General features: G+C 39.8%; 1 protein-coding gene across 3 annotated transcripts; it reads left to right on the top strand.

The window, feature by feature from the left end:
* The first annotated feature begins 1,016 nt into the window (after window positions 1-1,016).
* LOC143274350 (ribonuclease P protein subunit p29-like) lies at window positions 1,017-25,678 on the top strand. 3 transcript variants are annotated; one of them, XR_013052963.1, is made up of 4 exons: window positions 1,017-1,246; window positions 3,299-3,351; window positions 4,951-5,421; window positions 24,546-25,678. XR_013052963.1 is itself a non-coding variant. In XM_076577169.1 (3 exons), the coding sequence occupies exons 1-3, from the start codon at window positions 1,240-1,242 to the stop codon at window positions 5,200-5,202; spliced, it is 312 nt and encodes a 103-aa protein (XP_076433284.1). In that variant the 5' UTR covers window positions 1,017-1,239; the 3' UTR covers window positions 5,203-5,675. The 3 variants fall into 3 exon arrangements, 1 of the variants encoding a protein (XP_076433284.1); XR_013052962.1 differs by lacking the exon at window positions 24,546-25,678 and adding an exon at window positions 6,501-7,514; XM_076577169.1 differs by lacking the exon at window positions 24,546-25,678 and having other exon boundaries at window positions 4,951-5,675.
* The last annotated feature ends 316 nt before the right edge of the window (window positions 25,679-25,994 follow it).

Raw genomic sequence — 25,994 nt, 5'->3', positions numbered from 1 at the left:
ATAATTCTGCTTTCTCTCACCCAACATCCAAGTTAGATCCAGCACTCATCAGAAATTAAGGGCGGTGTCTGGACAGAACCTAGGCAGGCCGAGAAGGCTGGGCTGGGCCATTGTGTCCCAGATCTGCAGCCACGAGAACCACTTTTTGTCTTTTATCATATTGACAGAAACTAATGCTCCAAGTCTCAAGAATGCTTTCTGGGTTGGATGCAGTAAGAGGGGCCTGTAAATTCCAATGTTGCAGAGGCTAAGGCAAGAATATTGATTATACTTGGGAGCTCAGCCTCGGCTACATAGAAAGTGTCTGGGCTACACAGGGAGACTTTGTCTTCAGAAGGAAAAATAAATAAATTTTAAAAAGCAAGCATTCTGAGACTAAAGCCAGCTAAAGCTACTCTATTTTACTCATAGGAAAGAGAACCTTAAACGAGGTCATAAAATTACATAGTAGCTTAAATAGAAGAAAATCCCCGGCCACCATTACAAAAGGTAACTAGTAATCCTGTGAGTGAATTCTAGGCCAGCCAGGGACACATGAGTCCCCTGGGGGGCAAAAAAAAAAAAATCCAGACGATGATGGCTCATGGCTTTAATCCCAGCACACAGGGGACAGAGGCAGGCAAGTTTCTGAGTTTGAGGCCACCTGGTCTACAAGAGGGAGTTCCAGGATAACCAGGGCTCTTACAAAGAGAAACTAAAACTCGAAAAACTAAACAAACAAAAAAATCCTAAGATCTCAATACAGCCATTACGTCCACTACTTCAAGCCCATTTCTGCCCTCCATAGTCCCAATCTCCCTCGCATCCTCTCCATGACAGCTTGCCTCTCTATACTTCACTAATCCTGAACTGCAACTGGACTGTTCCCGCCAGGAGAGCCAGAAACTGAAGAGGCCACAAATAACAGACTCCACCGGCCACAGAACCGGCGCTTAGCGAGCCCCTCCCTCGGCAGCAGAGCTAAACCCAAGGCGCATGCACCACCAGAGCCTGTCGCGCTTCAATGGAGACACACAAGGCGCCCTATCTGAAATCTGGTCGCATCCATTGATGCCGCCTGTAACAAGTCTGTTTGTGTACTGTGCGCACGTTGTTTCTTGGGCACAACGGATTTTTCCAGCGGAAAGGTAAACAAGAAAGAATCCTGGTGGCTGAAAGATGCTGAACGAAGTAAAGAAAGGGAAAGAGTGAGTGAGACCTGACAGAGACGTCACCAAAGCGCTCCTGAAGCGTCTGACAATGAAGGGTAAGCGGGATGAGAGACACGAAATTGTGCCGGATGAGAGTACAGAGGGTCTGGAACAGGAAGCTGAGTCAGGGATACCTGTCGCAACAGAGTCCCAAGACAGTTTCCAGGGAAACCGTGTACTATTGACTCATAGTACACAAAAGAAATCGAGGCACAGAGTGTGAACGGCCATATACACAGTCTCTAAGCTAGGAATAGATGTCAGGTGTTCTCCCCAGGGGAGCTAGGGCCGCTCAGGAGAACTGGAAGAGGTGGATCCAAGGCCTTGGCTAGACCTACTCACTACCTGCCTACATAACTGCTGCCAGGACCTGCTCCCCTCTACCACCTGGCTTTTCACCCTTTGTCATGTGAAAACCTTCTTAGGTGCAGTATTGCAAACCTAAGGCTTTGGTATTTGAGCAGAAAAGAGATGTTCCAGGAAGGGAAGCAAGCACTGGAGCAGTATAAGAGGGGAGAGAGGATACTGTAAAGATTTAGCCTCTGATCTGTTGATTTACACTCCTGCCATGTCCTTTCATCAGAGATCAAGTGCCTTGGCATATCTCAACTTAAGTATTATTTTGTACATAACTAGGAATAACTATGTTTAAAATTCTTAGAAAGATTAATGAGATTGAAATAAATGTGTACACACACCTATGAGTGTATATATGTGTTGTTTTAAATCAACTACTTGACAAGCAGTGAGTGTAACAGAGCTATTACAAGTGTTCTTCTGCAGAAAGATTTCCAACTCTGATTCTAGGCATCTGGGGTAGGTTAAAAAAAAAAGTTATTGCTAGGGTCCCAGGCCCTGCACATTAATCTCAATAAACAAACTGGAGTCTCAATCTGCAGTTCAAGGGAGAACTAGATTCTGTATGTAAAACTGGTAACTTCCTTGGTTTGTTTGCTTGGTCAAACATATACTCAGGGAAGTTCAAGAGAACAGAGGTAGATTTTTGTTTCTTTGTTTGTAATTATTGTTGCTGTTGGGATAAGGTCCGCTATATAGTTCTGACTGAGCTGGAAACAGACTGTAAACAAGGCTGGCCTCTCCCTCTGAAGTGATGGGATCAACTGTGTGCACTACCACACAGTTGTAGTGTGAGCTAGGTTTTCTGGTCGTTTGCCCTTTCTTACCACATTTCCAACTGTACTCTGTCCCTCAGTGCCACCGTGATGGTTTCCTCCAAACAAATAAGAAACAGAAGCATGGAGGTTTAGAGAGATTTTGGCATCATGGTGGTCATATTTAGAATTTGCAGAAAGACTGTTTTTGTTTGTCATATACATTCCAATTTTATTGATTCTAAACAGCGAAAAATCTGTTTTAAACTTCTTGTAATCAGCAAGATACAGTGTGTAAACCAACCACCCACTAACTATTACCATCACCTTAGTTTTAGTGTCTTCATTCCTTAGTGAGCAACTGCCCAAGTATAATTATAACTTGTTTTTTTAAATCAGAACTACTCTAAATGTGATCCAATGAGGAGTTTTTTTGAACCTTCAGAGTCTGGAGTAGGAACTAAAACCCCATGTTTTAATAAGATCCCCCAAGGTTCTTAAACACATTAAGCTCTGAGAGGTGCTCTTTTAAACCTCATCCTAAGTATTTGAAGACAAATCTGGCCAAAGGAAAGAATTCAGAAGTATCTAAGATAGTTGTGGTACTTGTCTGTAATCCCAGCAACTAGCAATTAGAAGCCTGAGACAGGAGTATTGAAGGTTTAAGGCCATTGTGAGCTACATAGCAAATTCTAAGTCAGCCTAGGATGCAAAGTAGACTGTGTCTTTAAATAAATATATAAATAAGCAGCATTCAGTAGGAGCAGGGACATGGATCCATGGTGAAGCACTTGCCAGGCATGCATTAAACCCCACTGAATTTAATCCCCTAGTACTGCAAACTAAAATAAAAGGATAATCCAAGAAAGCTTGGCCTTTTCATACTAACCACGTATTCCATCTCTAAATAAGTGTAGGTCATACTTAGAAGAGCCTTGGATATTACACTCATTCCTAACAGGAAGTAATCTTCTGTTTTTGTCTTTCATCCCCCAGCTGTGATTTACCATGCCTTTTCTCATAAAGCAGCCGAGGAGCACGATGTACGGGTACAATCTTTCAAAGGTGGGCTGGGAGCGGTAGACTTGAGAGCAAAGATGATTCAATGGCTTCTAAGACTGGTCTAGGTGTCCTCTCCCATGGATTACTCTTCACCTTTACAGTCAGCATATTAGGCCCCATGGAGGTCTTTTGTGCTGATGTCTTCTTGTGCCAGGCTCCTTTCTTAGGGTACCAGAGTCAGCTCTGAGGGACTTGGACTCGTAGATTTCATGTCATCTCCCTCTCCATGGGAAATGACAGCCAGTGCCTACCTGAAACCTGACTTGCTCTTGTTTTTGTGTTCAGTGCTCAGGCCATTTCATAAGTGAATGTTATAAATTCTGTCTGTCTGTCTGTCAGCATGCTTTGTCAGTTGGGTAGAAGCATCACATATGGCTCATAAAGAGTACATGTCCCACCAGGCTGTGTGGCGCATGCCTTTAATCCCAGTTCTTGGGAGACAGAGGCAGGCAGTTCTCTGAGTTCAAAGACAGCTAGGGATACACAGAGAAACCCTGTCTCAAAAAAGCAAAAGAGAGTGAATATCCTTGAAATCAAGATTTTAAAAGGCCTTAATTTTATTTCCCCATGAAAGAGAGACCACATAAGTGTTTAAAAGATCCAAATTGTTCTGGTATTGATGATAGATTATTTAACCATCCCGACTTTGAACTACCTCAAAGATTGTGTGTTCTTTCTTTTTACCCCCTGCTTTAGCAGAGAGAAGGTATCAGCCACTGTTGATATGTTAATCTAAATAAAGTTGGCAGTTAGCCTCAGACTTGTTTTTACTGTCTGGTTAGTGCAAAAAGAGCCCAGCAAATGGTCCAGCCAAGAGGTAGGTCCTCAGAAAAGAGCACTGCCCGGGTTGCAGCAGATGAAAGCCGAGTGAGGTGCCTGCTGCCCAGTGAAGAATAGACTGTTGCTGCCCCAACTTGAGGGGTGCTGAAACTAGAGTGTCTCAGGACTGGGTGCAACAGTGAAGTGGTTTCACCCTCCCTTGCCAGGGATATTACAGTCCTGTGGATAAGAGTGAGGAGTCCCTGAGATGCCCTTCATGCTTTCTGCCTCAAGGAGGACTGGAGCAGCCCTCTCCAACAGCAGCCACATGGAGGCCACAAGGCGGAAAAGCAAGGAAAGGGGACTGTGCTGCTCAGTATCAGATTTCCTCCTCCTTGACCTGCCTGGAACCCCGAGGCAATTTCCCCTAGTTCTGGAATGACTCATTTCCCTAACAACCCCAGCTCCCTTCCACTTCAAGCTAGTCTTGTGGTTATGACTTATTAAATAACCTGTATCATGCTTTTCTCAAGCTTCCTTCCCCACAAGGATTAGAGAAGCCTTGCATTACAAAGGATTTTGAATGCTAAATAGAGTTACCTCAGAGAAACAGGACAGGAAGTCAGTGTTTGACCTGGCTGCAGTGTAGGACAGTGTCACAGTTAGCTTGTGAGTGTTACTTTTACATCTTGGCAGTTGTGTGTAGCAAACACTTGGAAGACAAAGGATTTGTAGCCTAGATCATCAAAGCTGGTGGCTCTCAGGGGGTCTGAGGGCCCTGGAGTCTGAGAGCAGAACAGTAAACCACACCACCGGTCTCTGACCAGGAGCTGGGGAGCCAGTGGCCTGGGGCCTTTGTGAGGACCTTCCTGAAGCAAAGCATACCTCACTGGAACCAGCAAGACTGTGAGAGCCATCTGCAATGCAAGGCTGTGGTCTTGGAATACTTCACTCGTCAGACGCCAAAGCAGCAGCAGAAGAAATCCAAAGGCCTCACTGCCAAACAGAGGAGAGACATGAGTGAAGGGTTCACATCACGCTCCCATGGTCGCATATACCCGATGGACACTTCCGCCTAGCCAATTCCAGGTCAGGATAGGCATATCCGAGTCACGGCACCAAAATGTTAGTTATTTAGCTGCGTTGTGTTCTTACCCTGCAAGGAAGTGTCACGAAACATGACAGAATCCACTTATAAGGAAGCCTGTGAACCGGGGAATCTGCTCCATATGCGACAGACTGCTGTCTTTTCACCTGAACCGCATCCAAATTGCATCCAACACCACTTTCTTTGATTGGTGAGTTCCCCCATTTTTCGGCCAGCGTAAACGGTTTCCTGAATCTGTGAGAACGACCGTTGATCGTCCGGCGCCTCACATGTATTCTTGAGACTGGGGGAACCCCCAACCACGGTCTTCATTGGCTACGGTCGGCCCCTATCGCAGGCCTAACTTTTCTAGCCATCTCCCATGTCTGCAGCCTGAGATATTTCTCGGGATGGGGCCATAGTCGTGGTGCATCCTGGGAGCCACGATTTATAGGCTTTGTATAACATGCTATAAACACATAGCCTTCCATGTCCCAGAAGGCATGAGAGTGCACTTTACTCAGGGACTGTCTTCCTGAGGTTCTTGCAAGAAGTTCTTGTTTCAGGTTTGAGCCTGGTGTTCTTGACTCTCTGACCCTGGTTTTGTGTGAAAGGGCACCAAGACAAATGGTAACAACCTCAGAGAAAAACTTTGGTCCTCTCCCTTCACTTTCCCTACAATCCCACTACTTTACACAAGGAACTGCTTTGCAAATCTGCACCTTAACCTCCTCTGTCAGTGGGTTAAACAAGGTTGATGTTAATTGTTTTTGTGTCTTGTTGGGTGAATTCCTGCAGAGCTGCAGCTGCTTGGTTTCCTGAGTGTTAGCACCTAGCTTTGATCTGCTTTTTGTGATTGCTACATCTTGTCTCCATCACCTCCTGTTTGAAGTCTTATCTGAGTGTTTGCTAGGAGTTCAAAACCTATGAAAACTTGCTTTAGGGACAATCCAGAAAACTGTGGTATTCCGCCGGGCGTTGGTGGCGCACGCCTTTAATCCCAGCACTCGGGAGGCAGAGGCAGGCGGATCTCTGTGAGTTCGAGGCCAGCCTGGGCTACCAAGTGAGCTCCAGGAAAGGCGCAAAGCTACACAGAGAAACCCTGTCTCGAAAAACCAAAAAAAAAAAAAAAAAAAAAAAAAACTGTGGTATTCCTTTACTGAGAATTTGCAGTTGGCATAGTCCCTTTGGAGAGGCTTAGATAAGACGTTTTGGTATATGGAATTGACTTCCTAAAGGTATTAATTGTATAACAATAAAAGGGCCCTTTGCTTATCTACAATGTTTCAGTCCGGAGAGATGGACCCCCTCTGAAGGTGGAAAAGTCTAAAAATCATACTTAGAAGGCTCTGTGCCCTCTTTCCATGGACCCCTGTGAATACACACCAAATATACAACGTTTTGGTGCAACATTGTCATGGTGCTTCAAGAAGGACAGAGGATTCTGACACTTTTAAGAATTAGAAGAAGTTCACCCTCTGGGTAAGATGACTCCAGGATTGGCAGGGTCATGGGGAATTTAAACTCCCTATCTCAGGGGCACAAAATGTACAATTGCTAAAATGCTTGTTAAATAGAAAAGCAATTCTGTCCATTTTTTAATGATAGAAATAAAATGGCTCCAGAGACAAAGAATAAATCAAGGAAAAAGGCCCATCCCAATAGAGAAAAGGGAAGGAAAGGAAATCTCTGGATAGTAAAGGGAGAAATGCTTAATGCAAAAAGGAAAATTTCCTGGTAAAAAGGGGGAAATTATCAAATCAAGGACTAAAAAATAAAAATCACTGTGAACAAAAAATAAAGGAAAGAAAAAAGCCTCTTCCCAGTAAAAATAGGAAGAAAAAAGTCTCTTTTTGATATAAGAAATTGAGGATAGTTGTAACTTAGAGCTCTCCCTGCCTGTGAGCTCTTTCAGAGAGAGACCTGTGGGTCAGCACTAAGAGGAGGCATCTGAACCACAAAGAATGGGTGGCTGGGCCTCATTGCTGCAGCCTGAGCAAGCACAACAGACCCAGAGCTGAGAGTTTTCTTCTCTGTTTGCTTAACTTTGGTTTAAATGATTCTTGTTTTTGTTTTTCATTACAGCAGGAATAACTCAATATTAAAGATTCCCTACTAGGAAATACTTTTTATCTTTTCTTATAGTTGGAATAAATCATTATCAATGGTCCCTTCATGAGAGAAAGAAAAAATTTTAAACAAGCCCAACTTCTAGTAAAAAACAAGTATGGTGAGGGCATAAAGTACTAAGTCAAAGCTGTTTGAATTTCCAGAGCCTTTAGTCATTCATCCTGTAAAGGCTGTTCTCTTCTCTTGATTGTCTAATCATAATGCTTAATTATTATAGTAAATGAACTGGAAGAACAACATTCATGACTTTATAGTATTGGATTTGCTCTTCTCTGTTGGTCATTTACTGAAGATTTGGCTTCACTCTTTTAAGTTGCTTTCTAGAAATTCTTGGTTAAATTACATAAAAATGTAACACCTGAAACAGATTGGGTGGTTAGCTTATTAGATAATATGGTTACTAAGGTAAAAGCTCATAAAAATGATATCTTACTGATAAGGAGCTTAGAAAAATTATTTTACATTAAGTAAAATATAGGTAAATTATTTGACCCACACTGTTAATACTTGGCAAGTTACATTAACATATTACTTAAGATCTGCAAAAAAGTATCCTCCTGTTAAAATTTTATAAAAATATTCCATAGTATTGCTTAAAGTTATCTCTTAAAATACTACAGATATTGTTTTCAATGCTTTTAGAGATGGCTTATGTAAAAAGGACTATGCAAATAAATGCTGGTGGTAAAGTTGCTCAACTGTTATTACTTCCATACTGTAAATGTAAAGCAACTCCAATTGTAAGACAGGAGATTTAAAAAATACTGGGGAAAAAAAGCTGGGTGGTGGTGCACACCTTTAATCCCAGCACTCGGGAGGCAGAGCCAGGCAGATCTCTGTGAGTCTGAGGCCAGCCTGGTCTACAGAGCGAGATCTAGAACAGGCACAAAAGCTACACAGAGAAACCTTGTTTCAAAATAAATACATAAATAAATACTGAAAAAATATTTTGACAAGCTGTTGTTATTAATGATAAGAGGCCAAAGTTAAAATTACAAGTAAATGATATTCAGGTTTCAGGCCTACCAGACACTAAAGCTGATATATCTGTAATTTTTCAAAAATCTTAAAATCCCACTTGGCCTTTACAAATAGGTATGTTAAAGCCTTGTGTAGTTGATATAGTTGATATAGCTGTGAATTTTTGGGAGAGAAATTTGTTACAAACAATGGGGAACTCAAGTTAATGTTCTTACAATTTCAGAAAGAGCCCGTAAAATAATGTTAAAATTGGGGTAAGTTCCTAGAAAAGGTATTGGAAAAAAATTGTTGAGGAAAATAAGAGGATATACAACAGGATATCCTCTTTTTTTTGTCCAACAGCAGGATAAAATAGGAATTGCTTATCCAAATTTGGAGTAGGGGCCACTGCTGGTAATCTCACTGCTCTGCCTTTAAAAGGGCTAACTAATAAGCCTACATGGGTGGGGCAGTAGCCCTTACCTAAAGAAAAATTACAGGCACTTGAGCAACTAGTTAAAGAATAGTTAGATGCTAAACACATAGAGGAAACTACTAGTCCTTAATTCTCCTGTGTTTGTAATACAAAAGGAATCTGGTAAATAGAGATTATTAATTGACTTAAAAGTGATTAATAAGATGATTCCACCTACGAGATCTTTATAGTCTGGAATTCCTTTAACTTCTTAATTATCTAAGGATTGGCTTATTATAGTTATTGATTCACAAGATTGCTTCGTTATTATTCCTTTACAAGAACAGGGTAGAGAAAAATTTGCTTTTCCAATTCCTACTAATAATAATGCTCAACCAGTAAAATGATGTCATTGGAATGTCCTTCTCCAAGGAATGTTTTTTTTTTTTTTTTTTTTTTTCCATCACAGGCAATTTATTTTGTTCTATTCATTCACAGTTAATACAGAAAATACTTGGAAACATTTCCATATAATATTTGACACAGAAATCATCAAATAGAAGTATACAATGTTGACAGGAGGCAGTACATTTATAATTTATAACCCCAAATGTATTTATAAATTAGAAATGGAAAGATCTACAAATGAAATTATGAAGGTTCACCAAAGTCATTTAATCTGTCAGTTTTTCATTCATTTTTATGTCTTAATAATATTCTATTGTATGAATAAGCCACATTTTATTTCTCTCCAGTATTTGATAGCTATTTGAGTTGTTTTAACTTTTTTACTATTAGCAACACACTGCTGTAAACCTTCATGTACATGTTTCATAGGTGCACATTTTCAGTAGTTTGAGGTTATATTCCTAAGGGTAGAATTGTTGAGTAACAGAGTAACAATGTTTTGCATTTTGACCAACCACCAGACTGTTTTGCCAAAGTGGCACACCATTTTACAATCTCACCAAATCCTTGTTTTTAAGGCTCTGATTTTTGTACAAAAGCATTCAATCATTCTGTCAGACCAAACCAGGAAAAGTAAGCTATAGTTCAGAGCTGTTCTATTCCATTTACTATGCAAAGCCAATCTTGGCGTTTGCAACTCTCAGCCCTTTTGAGTATTCTTGCAGTGTTCACCTTTTCCTCCACCACTTTTTTTTTCTTCTTTTTTTCTGGTTTATTTCTATCTATTACAAATGTATAAAAAATCCTCCATCAACACTGCTGATAGCAGCAGAACCTTGAGAAATATACCTTTGGTTTGCCTCAGAAAAGGAACACATATTGTACTGTAAAGTTTATAAAATTGGCACAAAACATTGTAATAATGTTACAATACCAGTTTTAAGAGTTCAGTGACGCCGGGCGGTGGTGGCGCACGCCTTTAATCCCAGCACTCGGGAGGTAGAGCCAGGTGGATCTCTGTGAGTTCGAGGCCAGCCTGGGCTACCAAGTAAGTTCCAGGAAAGGCGCAAAGCTACACAGAGAAACCCTGTCTCGAAAAACCAAAAAAAAAAAAAAAAGAGTTCAGTGACTAATGGGGAGCCTATGGGATACATGCAGAACTGTGAATGCGATGTCACTTAGCCAGCTGTACACGTAGACTGTAAATCTACATTCAGATCATTTCTGAACTAAGACTATCATCTCAGTTTATCTGTTGAGGTCAACCAGGAAACCCTAGAATATACCTTGATTTTTGCAAAAAAACAAAATAGGGGGAGGGGTTTCTTCAGCATTTCAGTCCACGAGTAACAGTATCCCAACAGGCAAAGTGTTCTCTCACTATCAACATAGAATGAACTGCTGCTGGGGGTCAACTTGGGCTCCAATTTGCATTAGCACTTACATGCATAGTAGTCCAAGTTGTTAACCTCATGACTCTAAAAAGTAACTCCAAACAAGTAAAATGGCCCTTCTTGGAAGACTAAAGAAAGACATCCAGCCACAGTTGTAAAAAGTCTCATCAAAACAATATACCCTTTTATGAATTACGCTTCAATTAAAAAAAAAAGTAGCCCCAAATAAGAAGCAGCTCTGAAAAAGAAAATATAACTTAAGACATTTGAAAAAAACAAGGTGAATACAGGCCCAAAAGTAATTAAGATATATCCTCTTAAGGCTATCTAGAATTAGGCTCTAAGGAATTCTACCATTTCAAGTTTACCACTAGTTACCAGATACCTATTTACAAACAAGATGTTCACCTTTTTTGTTCCTTTATCAAGAGAAAAATCCACCTTCAGACTATGAGGGTGGTGATGGGGAGGGACTAGAAAACAAGATTCAAACAATCCCATGCAAATATCACATTTTTCAAATGGAAGAACTCCAAACTGCACTAGAAGTTCCAATCAATAAGACACTTTCCATTGAAATGATTTAAGTACAACTACATGGCACCAAGGTTTAGGCCTAATATAGGCCTGACAACCAAGTCCTTGTTTTCTGGAAGAAAGGCCTCAAAAGTCCCACTCAATTCCATATAACAATACTTCAAAGATCAATTAGGTTTTCCTTTCCTTAATATTTTTGTTTTTGACTTCTAATCCTAAAGACTAGATTAAAACTTAGCTCATTTCCCAGAAGGCATTGCTTCCCTTTGCTCTATGAAAGAGTCCACCAAGACCTCTTCCTCAAAACCATCTAGCCCCCAGCCTCCAGTCTTTGCTTGTGATACATCTTTCTCAACGTCCTGAAAAGGTAATGTAGGTAAAATATGCTCATAAACATTAAAACTAGTTGTTAGAAAGATGTAACTAGCTTTATAATTTAAGTTTTAAAGCATAAATACTTGCAGCTTAATCTGCACTGACAATGATTGTCGAAGCCTAGAATTCAACATTTACAAATTCTCCAAGGAATGTTAAATAACCCAACTTTATGTCAATATTGGTTACATCAATCACTAGAAATTGTTTGTAAACAATTTCTTCAATTTATTATCATAATATGGATGGTATTTTATTGGCTGCTTCTGATACAGATACATTAGAAAAAATGTTTAATATGATACAGAAAATTTTACACTGTTGGGGACTACAAATTTCTCCTGGAAAAAATACAAAGAGGAGATTCTTTTAGTTATTTAGGATTTAAATTAAGTAAACAGAGAAATCAGCTGCAAAAGGTCCAGATTTGCGGAGATCAAATGCACACTCTTAATGATTTTTAAAAAATATTGGGTGATATTAATTGGTGGCCTGTTGTATGATATTTTGTTTGTGTTCTGACAAATAAAGCTTTCCATCAGAGGGTGGAGCTAGCCACTAATTAACCATAGAGGCCAGGCAGTGGTGGCACACACCTTTAATTCTAGCATGTGAGATGAGGAAGCAGGAAGACCAGTATAAAAGGGCAATAGAGCTAGGTAGTGGTGGCTCACACCTTTAATCCCAGCACATGGGAGGCTCAAACCTTTAATCCCAGCAGTAAGAAGGATCATGCCTTTGATCCCAGCACACGGGAGGTGGGGACAGGAATATAAGGTGGTAGGTGGAGACAGGATCTACCTACCCATTCAGTCTAAGGATTCATAGAGACAGGATATCCCCCATTCAGTCTGAGATTTTGTAGAGGCTTTAAGAAGTCTTTCTAGCGGTTGCCTGCTCTGCTGATCTTTCAGCTTTCACCCTTGATATCTGATCCAGGTTTTTATTATTAAGGTTAATTAGGATCACACTTCAGTTGCATCCTACCATTAGATTGTGTACTCAAGAATTAAATAATTTGCTTCAGATTTTGCAAGGTGACTCAGATTTAAACAGTCCAAAACAATTAACAGCTGAGGCTTAAAGTGAATTAGCCTAAGTAGAACAAAAATTACAAAATGCCTATGTGGATCGATTAGATCTCATAACTAAATGTATTTTAGTAATCATTCCCCTACTGGACTCATTATGGAGAAGGAGGATAATATTTTGGAATGGATTGTCCTAGCTCACAAACAGAGGAAAATGTTAACGACCTATAGGGGAAAAGTTTCTGATTTAGTCACAAAGGGAAGAATAAGAATTTGTCAATTGTTAGGAATGGATCCAGCTGAGATTGTAGTACCCTATACTAATGCTGAAATTGTGCAATTATGGGTGATTAATGATGATTGGCAAAGAGCTTGTAGTAATTTCCTAGGAGAACTTAACAACAAATATCTAAAAAGTAAGTGACTTCAATTTATAAAGAGAACTGAATGGATTATTCCCTATGTAGTAAAAAGAGCATCTATTTCTGGGGCTCTTACATTTTATACAGCTGTGAATAAATTAAGAATGGCTAGTTATAAAGCAGGAAGTATCAGTAAAGTTATTGAAAGTCTATGATTCAATTCAAAAATCAGAGTTATATGTGAAAGACCCTAGCCCTTTAGGCTTACACCCCCAAGCCTCAGGAAAAGAGAAACTTCAAGCACCAGGAAATGAGAAACTAAAAATCTAGTTCCAAGGGCAACCTGACTTAGCCATTGTTCAATCTCCCCTGCAACCATATAACAATGTAAAAAAGATTTCTGTTAAGAGATGTGCTCAACTGTGACTGGGATAGTTGCAGGTGTTCCAGGAAGGACCACTGTGACCTGTGTGTAAACTCCACTCCCGCCCTGATACCCCCCTTGAGGTTTCAGGAAAAATGTACCTGTTGACATCACTGTACCCCTTCTGTGATCACTCTGTACCCAGACCATGATCTTGTGAAACGAAATTGTATGGTAATTGCAATCTTACAGGTTTTGTGGGGTTTTCCTTTATAAGCCCTTATGGGGCTGCAGTAAGATGCAACTCTTGCTCTTGGGAGCAAAGGAGCCCTTCTATACAGAAGCTTAATAAATCCTCTTGCTATTGCATCAACTGGACTGGAGTTTGGGTTCTTGGGGCGCCCACTTGAGACCCTAAACTTTGGGGTCCAACAATATGCCATTCTGATGGTTTTATTAGACCTTAATGAATCTCTTAATATAATTAGTGATTCCTAATATGTGGAAATGGTGGTATTGCATATAGAAACTGCTAAACTTATTCCTGATAATTCAGAATTAACTTTATTATTTCTACTACCATAATAGGCAATCCAAGAGAGGACTTGTCCACTTTATATTACCCACATTTGATCTCATACTGGGTTGCCTGGACCGTTAGCTAAAGGAAATGAAGAAATTGATCAATTACTGATAGGAAATGTATTGTGAGCCTCAGAATTTCACAAGAAACATCATGTTAATAGTCGGAGCTTAAAGAAATGTAGATGAATTTCTAAATGGTCTTATTACATAAAAACACGGAGCCAGATACAGGGGTGAAAGCCTGGGAGAGATCAGGGAAATAGGGAAAGCCACAGCTAACCTTACTCACCAACTCTGCAGCTTCCAAGTGCGAGTTACTCCTGTCTACCCACATCTATATGGCTTGCTGTTCTGCCAACTGATTTGCTCTCTCCATTCACTTACATCATTTCCTCATCCTACCTAGTTCTGCCACTTCCTCTCTGTCTGTACAGACCTCCAGAGTTAACTAGATTTGGAGTTTATGGCGTGTGCCACTACACCTGGCTCTGTTTCCAGTATGGCCTTGAACACACGAAGATCCTGCCTGCCAAGTGATAGGATTAAAGGCATGTGCTACCATTTGCTGATTTCTTTGTTTATTTAAAATGGCTTGCTGTTTCATCTGATCTCCAGGCAAGCTTTACTTATTAAAACACAAATAAAATATCACCACAAAGAAAAAATTTTTCATTACTTGGCAACAAGCTAAGGAAATTAGAAAAAAAAAAGTCCTGCTTGTTCTTTGTATAAGCAAGTGCCTTTACCTGCAGGAACTAATCTTAAAGGTACACAAAGTAATGAAACTTGGCAAATGGATGTATTCCATTTAGCAGAATTTGGAAAATTAAAACACATCATATCCTTGATACACACTCTGGATTTTAATTGGCACCTGCATTAAGTTCTGAAAAGGCTGATTCTATAATTACACTTTTATTAGAAACAAAGGCTGTAATGGGCATACCAATACAAAATAAAAATTGTAACACCTCACATATATCTCCTACAAAATCACACTTTTTGTTTTTTACAGGTTACAACATAAACACATTACAGAGATACTATATAATCCTACTGGACAAGCAATTGTTGAAAGACCTAATAACACTCTAAAGGAGATGCTTGTCAAACAGAAGGATGATATGAGGACCCCTGGGATGGACTGCGCAATGCCTGACTTACCTTAAATTTTTTAATTGCTAATGAAACAGTAACAACAGCTACTGACAGGCATTGGACGATACAAAAAACTTGTCTCTACTGAAAGGTTGCCTTTACATCAGTATGGAAAATGGGAATGGTGTTAGGATGGGGTTGAAGTTATGCTTATGTTTCTGGAGGAGATTAGAAGTTAATAAATTAATAAAGCTTAGACATGAGCAAGAGAAGTCTCCTGGATGCTTCCTGTTACTGAGATGCTTCTGGGAAGGAAAAAACACAGAATGCCTTTGGAGCAAACAGTTAATCCCTCTACTTGGGGAAAGCTTAAGAATTTATATGACAAAGGGGAGGTGGTAATTTCTATGACTCAGAAACCTCTGAATTCTACAAATCTATTACTTGTCATGTTACCTATGGTAACTTTACAGGTAAAAGGGACTGATCATAGTTACTGGGACTTTACTCCTAATCCTCCAATTAACTTAGCAGTAAGATGGGAAAATATGGATATTCCTGTGGTGGTTAATCTTCTTGGCTATCTGGTCCTTATGATAACTGAGGCCTTGCTCAGCCAATGGAGGAGGGTAAATAGATTAAAAATTATACTGTGAGAGCATAAGGAATTCCTATTCATATGGGAAATGGAATTCAGTATCTAAATATAACCTCTCAAGTAGGACTATCCACAATTCTACCTAAGGTTATCATAGTAAGTTTTATATACTTCATGCATCTGGTTTTAAAGGACAGGAGATCAATGCTGCTAGATCTATAAATCTGCCATTCTGTGAGAAGGGGGTTACCAACAAGGAATCTGACTGGGTACATTGGCAACAGTGCAAGATTGAGAAACCTCGAGTGCTAATTAATATCTCCTGTGGAGACATCATTGATTGGAGCCTTTATGGCTCCCCTCAAGGAAAATATTCTCACTTAGAATTAAAATTGAAGTGGTATAGTTTGAGTGGAACTGTAGAAATTAGTTCTTATGTTAATGAACCTATCCAGTGGCATGGAGTTGGAATGTCAAGTTGTCCCCTGCACTTTGGCTAACTTGTGAAAGTTAGCAAGTGTGTCCCACCCTCTTTTTTATGAATTTTTTATTAATAAATTTTTTTTTCATTTTACATACCATCCTGTTTCCCCTTTCTCCCCTTCCCCAGTTCTTCCTACCTCCCCCCACATTCCCACCCCATCTCCTCATAGAGGGTAAGGCCTCCCTTGGGTAATCAACATAGGCTGGCATACCAAGTTGAGGCTGGACCTAGCCCCTCCCCACTGCATAAGGGCTGAGTAAGATATCTCACCACAGGGAATGGGCTCTAAAAGCCAGTTCATGTACCCAGGATAAGTCCTGGTCCCCTTGCCAGGGGACATATAAAGACACCAAGCCACACAACTTTCACCCCCATTCAGAGGGCTTAGTGTGGTCCAGTGCAGGCTCCCTGGTTGTCATTCCAGAGTCCATAAGTTTTCACTAGCTTGGGTCAGCTATCTCTGAGATTTTTCCCATCCTAATCCTGACTCCCCTTGCTCCTATAATCCTTCCTCCCTCTAGTCAACTGAAATCCATGATCTTGGCCAATTGCTTGGCTATCGGTCTCTGCATCTGTTTCCATCAGTCACTGGATGTAGGTTCAGATGTAGGTTCAATGATGACAGTTAGGGTAGACACCAATCTCAGTGCAGGGGAAAGCTAGTTCAAGCACCCTCTCCACCAATGCTGGGGACAATCTTGTGAGTTTCTGGGGTTTTCCATAGCTGCAGATTTCTCCCCATCCCCTTCATGGAACTTTCTGTCAAGATATCTCTTTCATTGCTCTCCCTCCCCATCTCTCCCCAATCTCAAGTGCTCATGTTCCCACCTTCCATCCCTTCCTTCTAATTCCCACTCCCAGTTTACCCAGGAGATCTTAAACCTTTCCCATTCCTGGGGCAATCCACATGTGTTCCTCTTGATGTCCTCTTCTTTACATAGCTTCTCTAGGGTTGTGGATTGTAGCCAGGTTATCCTTTGCTTTGCATCTAAAATTCACTTATGAGTGAGTATATTACTGTGTTGGTCTTTCTGGGTCTGGGTTACCTTACTCAGGATTATTTTTTCTTGTCCCATCCATTTGCCTACAAATTTCATGATGACATTGTTCTTTTTGCCACTGCGTAATACTCCATTGTATAAATATACCACGTTTTCTTTCTCCATTCTTCAGTTGAAAGGCATCTAGGTTGTTTCCGGGTTCTAGCTATTATAAATAATGCTGCTATGACCATAGTGGAACAAATGTCCTTGTGGTATGGTTGAACATCTTTTGGGTATATGCCCAGAAGTGGTATTACTGGATCTTGAAGTAGGTTGATTCCCAGTTTCCTGAGATACTGCCATACTGATTCCCAGAGCGGCTGTACAAGATTGCATTCCCACCAGCATTGGAGGAGTGTTCCCCTTTCTCCACATCTTCTCCAACACAAGCTGTCATCATTGTTTTTTTTATCTTAACCATTGTGACAGGTATAAGATGGTATCTCAGAGTTGTTTTAGTTTGCATTTCCCTGATGGCAAAGGATGTTGAACATTTCCTTAAATGTATTTCGGCCATTTGAGATTCTTCTCTTGAGAATTCCCTGTTATCTTTGTAGCCCATTTTTTTTTATTGGATTGATATTTTGCTATCTAGTTTCTTGAATTCTTTATATGTTTTGGAAGTCAGCCCTCTGTCAGATGTGGGGTTGGTAAAGAACTTTTCCTATTCTGTATGCTGCCTTTTGTCTTGACGGAGTCCTTTACATTAAAGAAGCTTCTCAGTTTGAGGAGGTTCCATTTATTTATATTTGTGCTCAGTGTCTATGATACTGGTGTTATATTTAGGAAGTGGTCCCTATGCCAATGCATTCAAGAGCATTTCCTACTTTCTCTTCTATCAGGTTCAGTGTAATTGGATTTATTAATTTACTTGGATTTGAGTTTTGTGCATGGTAATAGTTATGGATCTATTTGCATTCTTCTATATGTAGATACCCAGTTAGGCCAGAAGCATTTGTTGAAGACGCTTTCTTTCTTTCTTTCTTTTTTGTCACTGTATAAATTTGGCTTCTTTTGCAAAATTGAGGTATTCACAGGTGTGTGGATTGTCATTGTCTTCAATTTGATTCCATTGATCGTGTCTGTTTTTATGCCAATATCAAGCTGTTTTTGTTATAATAACTATATAGTAGAGTTTGAAGTCAGGAATGGTGGTGCCTCTCGGAGTTCCTTTATTGTATAGGATTGTTTTGGCTATCCTGGAATTTTTGCTTTTCCATGTGATGTTGAGTATTGTTCTTTCAAGGTCTGTGAAGAATTGCATTGCGATTTTGATGGGGATTGCATTGAATCTATAGATTGCTTTTGGTAAATTGCCATTTTTACTATGTTGGTCCTACATATACCATAACATGGGGAATCTTTCCATTTTCTGATACCTTCTTCAGTTTCTTTCTTCAAAGACTTAAAGTTCTTGTCATACATGTCTTTCATTTGTTTCCTTAGAGTTACCCAAAGATATTTTATGTTATTTGTGGCTATTGTAAAGGGTGATGTTTCTCTGATTCCTTTCTCAGCCCATTTATCATTTTTATATAGGAGGGCTACTGATTTTTTGGAGTTAATCTTATATCCTGCCATGTTACTGGTACTGAAGCTGTTTATCAGCTGTGGAATTTTTGGGGTCACATGTATACTATTATATCACCTGCAAATAGTGGAAGTTTGACTTCTTTTCCAGTTTGAATCCCCTTGATCTCCTTTTGTTGTCTTATTTTCTAGCTGGAACTTCAAGTGCTATATTGAATAGATATGCGAAGAGTGGACATTCGTGTCTTATTCCTGATTTTAGTGGAATTGCTTTGAATTTCTCACCATTTAGTTTGATGTTGGCTATTGACTTGCTGTATATTGCCTTTATTATGTTTAGGTATGTTCCTTGTATTCTTGATCTCTCCAAGACCTTTATTATGAAGAGGTGGTGGATTTTGTCAAAGGCATTTTTTAGCATCTAATGAGATAATCATGTGGGTTTTTTCCTTTCAGTTTGTTTATATGGTGGAGTACATTGAAAGATTTTCATGTGTTGAACCATCCCTGCATCATGAGCATAAAGCCTACTTGATCATGATCAATGATTTTTTTTATGTGTTCTTGGATTTGGTTTGTTAATATTTTATTGGGAATTTTTGTATCAATGTTCATGAGGGAGATTGGTCTGTAATTCTCTTTCCTAGTTGTGTGGTTTGGGTATGAGGGTAACTTAGCCTCGTAAAAAGCGTTTGGAAACATTCCTTCTGTTTCTATCATTTGGAACAGTTTTAGGAGTATTGATATCAGTTCTTTTTGAATTCTGGCAGAGTTCTGTGCTGAAACCATCAGGCCTTGGGCTTTTTTTTTTTTTTTGGTTGGGAGACTTTTGATGACTGCTTCTATTTCCTTAGGGAATTATAGGTCTATTTAAATTGTTTATCTGATCTTGTTTTAATTTTGATATATGGTAACTGTCCAAAAACTTGTCCATTTCTTTTACATTTTCCAATTTTGTGGAGTACAGGTTTTCAAAGTATAATCTAATGATTCTCTCAATTTTTTCAGCATCTCTTATTATGTCCCCCTTTTACTTCTACTTTTGTTAATTCAGATATTCTCTCTCTGCTTTTGGGTTAGTTTAGATAAGGATTTGTTTACCTTGTTGATTTTCTCAAAGAACTAACTTTTTGTTTCATTGATTCTTATATTTTGGTTGTGAGCCTATCCTTTAACGGCTGAGCTATCCCTCCAGTCCTTGTTTCATTGATTCTTTATATTATTCTCTTTGTTTCTATTTCATTTATTTCAGCCCTTAGTTTATTTCTTGTCGTTTGCTCCTGGGTGAGTTTGCTTCTTTTTTTTTCTAGAGCTTTCAGGTGTGCTGTTAAGTCACTAGTGTGAGATTTCTCCAACGTCTTTTTGTGGGCATTTAGTGTGATGAATTTTCCTCTTAGCACTGCTTTCATAGTGTCCCATAAGCTTGGGTATGTTGTGCATTCATTTTTTATTGAATTTGTGGAAGTCTTTAATTTCTTTCTTTATTTCTTCCTTGACCCATTGGTAATTCAATTGAGCATTGTTCAGTTTTCATGAGTTTGTAGCTTTCTGCATTTTGTATTGTTTTGATTTCTAACTTTATGGTCTGATAAGATACAGGGGGTTTCTCCATTTTTTTTTGTACCTGTTGAAATTAGTTTTCTTACCAAGTATGTGGTCAATTTTGGAGAAGGTTCCATGGGGTGCTTAAAAGAATGTATATTCTTTTGTGTTTGGGTGAAATGTTCTATAGATGTCTGTTATGTCCCTTTGAGTCCTAACATCTATTAGTTTCCTTATTTCTCTATTAAATTTCTGTATGGCCAACCTGTCCTGTGGTGAGAGTGGGGTGTTGAAGTCTCCCACTATTGGGGTGTGGGGTTTGATGTGTGATTTGAGCTTTAGTGCTGTGGGATGTTCTATAAGCTATGAATGTGTTGCTCTGATTGATTGATAAATAAATAAAATGCTGATTGACCAGTAGCCAGGCAGGAAGTATAGGCTGGATAAACAGACAAGGAGAATTGTGAGAAGTGGAAGGCTGAGTCAGGAGACACTGTTAGCCGCCGCCAGAAGAAGCAACATATAAAGATACCGGTAATTCATGAGCCATGTGGCAAGGTATTGAGGAATATAAATGGGTTAATTTAAAATATAAGAACTAGATAGCGCCGGGTGGTGGTGGCGCACGCCTTTAATCCCAGTACTTGGGAGGCAGAGCCAGGTGGGTCTCTGTGAGTTCGAGGCCAGCCTGGACTACCAAGTGAGTTCCAGGAAAAGTGCAAAGCTACACAGAGAAACCCTGTCTCAAAAAACAAAAACAAAAAAAAAAAAAAAAGAAGAACTAGATAGCAAGAAACCTGCCATGGCCATACAGTTTATACATAATATAAGTCTCTGTGTGTTTATTTGGTTCTGAGTGGCTCCGGGTCCAGGTGGGACTGGAGATAACTCCAGTTACACGTTAGTAATATGTCTTTTACAAATGTAGGTGCCCTTGTAATAGGGGCATAAATGTTCAAAATTGAGACTTCATCTTAATGGGTTTTTCCTGTGATGAATATGAAATGCCTTTTTTCATCTGTTTTATTTGTTTTTTGTTTGAAGTCTATTGTGTTAGATATTAGGATAACTACACCCACTTGTTCTTTAGGTTCATTTGATTGGATATTTTTTCCTAGCCTTTTACTCTGAGGGAGTGTCTGTCTTTGAGGTTGAGGTATGTTTCTTGTATGCAGCAGAAAGATGGATCCTGTTTTTGTATCCATTCTGTTAGCCTTTGTCTTTTTATAGGTGAACTGAGTCCATTGATATTAAGGCATATTATTGACCAGTGACTGTTAATTCCTCTTTGTTGTTGTTGTTGTTGTTGTTTGGGTGGTGGTAGTGTGTGTATTTCCCTTCTTTAGGATTTGCTGGTGTAACTTTATCTATTGCCAGTGTTTTGTTAGTTGCAGTAACTGCCTTGGGTTAAGTTTTCCTTCTAGTACTTTCTATGGGGCTGGATTTGTGGATATGTAATGTTTAAATCTGGTTTTAACATGGAATATCTTGTTTTCTCCATCTACAGTTTTTGAAAGTTTTGCTGGGTATAATAGTCTGGGCTGGCATCTGTACTCTCTTAGTATCTGCATAACATCTGTCCAGGACCTTCTGGCTTCCAGAGTTTCCATTGTGAACTCAGGTGTAATTCTGATAGGTCTGCCTTTATATGTTATTTGAACTTTTTTCATTGTTGCTCTTAATATTCTTTTTTTTATTATGTATGTATAGTGTTTTGGCTATTATGTGACAATGGGACTTTTTTTGTGGTCCAGTTTATTAGGTGTTCTATATGCTTCTTATACCTTCATAGGCATGTGTGTCTTTAGGTTGGGAAAGTTTTTTTCTATAATTTTGCTGAATATATTTTCTGTGTCTTTGAGCTGGAATTCTCCTTCTTTTATCCCTACTATTCATAGGTTTGGTCTTTTCATGGTGTCCTAGATTTCCTGGATGCTTTGTATTAAAAATTTGCTGGATTTCAACATTTTCTTTGACTGATGCATCTATTTCCTCTGTAGTATCCTCATTGCCTGATATTCTCTCTTCCTTTTCTTTTATTCTGTTGGTAATGCTTATGTCTGTAGTTTCTGTTCATTTATTCAGATTTTCCTTTTCCTGAATTCCCTCAGTTTGAGCTTTCTTTATTGCCTTTATTTCAGTTTTCAAGTCTTGAACTGTTTCCTTCACTTGTTTTGTTGTTATTTCTTGGGTCTATTGACTTTCTTTAAGAGATTTATTGATTTCCTCCAACTTTTTGTTTGTCTATTCCTCCATTTCTTTAAGGGAATTTTTCATTTCCTCTCTTAGGGCCTCTATCATCTTTATAAAGTTGTTTTTAAGTTCATTTTCTTCTGGAACATCTGCTTTGGGATGTTCAGGTTTGGCTGTTGTAGGATTACTAGGTTCTGATGCTACTGCATTGCTCTTTGTGTTGTTTAGTGTGTTCTTACACTGCAATCTACCCATTTCGTCCTTTAATATAAACAGGTGGAGCTCCAGATCACTCTTCTTCAATTGGTGCAGGTTGACCCTCTGGCTCCTGTGGGTGCTCTTCTTCCAATCAGTCCAGGATAAGGCATATGGCTCTGGTGGTCACTGGTGCCTAACGGGATGGTGGGCAGAGCCAGGGGTAAGAGGAGACTGATGCCCAGTCTCTTGAGCTGCACTGGGTGCGGGGAAGTGGCACGGAATGAGCCTTCAGGGTCTAGGGGTCTATTGAACTGGGCTGAGCAGTCTGGAGACTGGGGCCTCACCTGTTCTCAATTGGTGCAGGGTGGGCATACATGCCTGGTCACCTCCCATCCTCTTTAAGTATGGGAAGGAAAGTTACACATTAAGAATGATAAGTATGCTTTGTCTTTTAGACTGATTGAAAGCCATCCTTTTATGACTTGTGTACCATTACCTTACTAGCTACTAAATGGGCCTGTACAATTGTACCCTAATAATTACTGCAACACTTGTGACTGCTGTACCCTTCATACCTGTGTTAATTCTAGTATGTCTTTAAACGTACTCTTTCAAAGTTTATATATTCTTAGAGGAAGGACAATATTCTGGATACCAGTGAAGTTGTCGATGCCATGTCAAGGTACACACATTTGATGAACCTGGTACAGAAATTAGCTGAAAGAATGTTGAGAAGAATACATCAAATGGTTGGATTGATTATTGCAGTTATTATGGGAATTATTGCATTGACTGCTACTGGTGCAACAGCCAGAGTGGTGCTTCATAAAAGAAATTCTAACTACTGAGTTTGTTAGAAACTGGCATAAGTATTCTACAGAACTTTCGACTGAACAAAATAAAATAGATAATGAGATAGTTAATGAATTAGCTGATTTGTGACAAGCTGGTATATTGTTGAGAGATCAGTTATGATTTACAGCAAGAAATTAAGAATTGTTAAATGTTACCTGATATGACAAGAATGGATGTTATGGAAAGCCTTGCAGATACTATAGCCTCATTCAACCCTGCACATCACTTTAATAGATTTCTTGTTTGAGCAAGGGTTATTCTTTTGCTAGCAACAGTAACCTTATTGGCTTTAAGATGTGTTTTGATTTACTTACATAGATTGTAAAACAGAAAGATAGAGAAAAGGCTGTATTTGCTGTGAAGCTACATAACCTCCAAAATAATTAATTGTTGCATGTAAAAAGGGGGATATATTGGGAGAATTTCTGCAGAACTGCAGCTGGTTTGATTCCTGAGTGTTAGCACCTAGCTTTGATCTGCCTTTTGTGATTGCTACCTCCTGTCTCCATTATCTCATGTTTGAAGTCTTATCTGAGAGTTTGCTAGGAGTTCAAAGCCTATGAAAACTTGGTTCAGGGACAACCCAGAAAACTATAGTATTCCTTTACTGAGAATTTGCATTTGGCATTGTCCCATTGAGGGGCTTAGATAAGAGGTATAAGGAATTGACTTTCTAAAGTTGTGAATTGCATAACAATAAAAGGGTCCTTTGCTTATCTACAGTCTTTCAGTTCAGAGAGATGGACCCCCTCTGAATGTGATAAAGGCTAAAATCATTCTTAGAGTACTCTGTGCCTTCTTTCTTTGAGCCCCATGAACACACATCCAATATACCACAGTTTCTCTTAGGAAAAGGAGATTGAGTGAATAGCACCTGGATTGTTAAGGCTGATGTTATCTCCACCTTCAGATCCTATTCCTGGTCTGAGCCAGGGGCTCCACCATCACATATACAACTGGCCAGCATGAAGAAATCAAAGCAAAGGGCCCCCTCTCCGCTTCTCAAAAGCAGAAATTTAGACTTGAGGAGGTTCTGCCAGGGAAGAAACTGAGGTTCAAGGAGGGGAATGCACTCGGCCTTGGCCACATTGTCATTGGGGATCCTAGGGCTTACAGGCAGTCTCAAGTGCTCCCTCATGCTCATTCTCAGCCCTGAGCCCAGCTGTCTTCCTGAACACTGGAAATCCCAAGCTCATGTTTCTAACTTTGTACCTGTTCCTGACTTTATGACAGATACAGTCTCTTCCTCCCTCTGCATGAACTCTGGAAGCAGTACATCAGCGGCCTGTGCAACAGGCTCAAGCCAGACATGTGAGTTTATTTCTGAAGCCTGCCATGGGATTAGACCCCAAGTCTTGAGCACACTAGAGATGCAGCCTGAGAAACCATCTGGCTGTGGGTGTTTGTGATCCTGATTGCTTTGTTACCAACATGTCTTTGTGGGCTCTCTTCACCACCTAGGCAGCCACAGATGATTCAGGCCAAGCACATAAAGGCAAATCTTCATGGTGCTATTATCTCAGGTAATTTCTATGAGAGCATATGTTCATCTGGGCAATGTTATTCAGTGGCAGTATTCTGCCTGTCATCTGTCACTTGGTATCCCTGAGTTATCTCTAAGTTACAAACAGTGAAGATCTAAGATGGTTGTGACCTGACCCATCCTGAGACTTTGTTAAACACACTAAATGCTCTCTGCATGCCATTGGCTCACACTGTTGGAACCTAGCTGAGACTCTTGGGGGCAGATTCTCTCTCATCATGGTTTCCAGTGTGCCATCACCAGTGCAGATCTTTCCTGTGACTGCCAGACTCATTCACCTCATTGCACCCAACAGCCACCTGGACATCCAGAAGGTTCCTCAAACTACCTATCTAACACAGAACCCTTGATATCCATTTAGGTCCGCTCTCTGTGACTTGAATTCCCCATCTCCAAAAATGACACATCTCTGTATACAATTTGTTCAGCCTAGAAACCTAGAAACACACACATCACCTCTTTCCTAATCGTCCACCTCAAGTCATTTAATACCTTGTTTTTGAATCTAACTTACCTCCAGCTCCCTCAAGATGGTATGGAAGCTTTTCCTCCCCCTTCCACATACTGTTTTTTGCCACATACACATTAGATGAAATTCCCAAAATGAAGGCTGTTATCAGACATCAGACTACCAGCTGTCATTTGCCTCTTCTTTAGCAGCTTCCCACCCAGTCAGAGTAAAAGTTTTCAGTGTTCATCGCTGGCCTCTGTGTGACTAGCACATCAGGTGCCTTTGCTTAGGTCCTTCTCTTAATCAGGGTACTCTGCAGGTTTGTGTATTGATTCCTATTCTGCCTACTGTGACTAGTGCCACACAAGCGAACATAACCAACCCGATCACCTCCCAAACCTCAAATCCAACATCTACTGCAAGACTTCAGCCACCAACCAATTCCATGGAGGAATGTCCACATTCCAGGGCCAGTCATCTCACAGCCCATTACAGAAGAGCAGAGGCCAGAGAGGGAGGCCATGAAGAGGTGAGCTCAACAGGAGAGAGAGAATGCTGCCAAGTACATGTCTCTGGGAAAACTGCAGCTCTTCCTAGAGAGGGAGAAGGATATGGAAATTTCTAGATTTTTTAGCTATGTCATGTAAAGTCTGGCCTAGACTTTGGATCTCATTACTGTTCAACATAG

This window comes from Peromyscus maniculatus, chromosome 1, assembly GCF_049852395.1.
Source record: "Peromyscus maniculatus bairdii isolate BWxNUB_F1_BW_parent chromosome 1, HU_Pman_BW_mat_3.1, whole genome shotgun sequence".
Classification (NCBI taxonomy): domain Eukaryota; kingdom Metazoa; phylum Chordata; class Mammalia; order Rodentia; family Cricetidae; genus Peromyscus; species Peromyscus maniculatus.
Note: the sequence above shows the minus strand (reverse complement) of the source record. Positions and strands in the feature narration are given on the sequence as shown.

Excerpts from the sequence above, each read along its gene's own strand:
- LOC143274350 (XM_076577169.1), top strand. Across the intron at positions 3,352-4,950 it reads CCGAGGAGCACGATGTACGG|GAGCTGGGGAGCCAGTGGCC; the intron begins GTACAATCTTTC and ends GTCTCTGACCAG.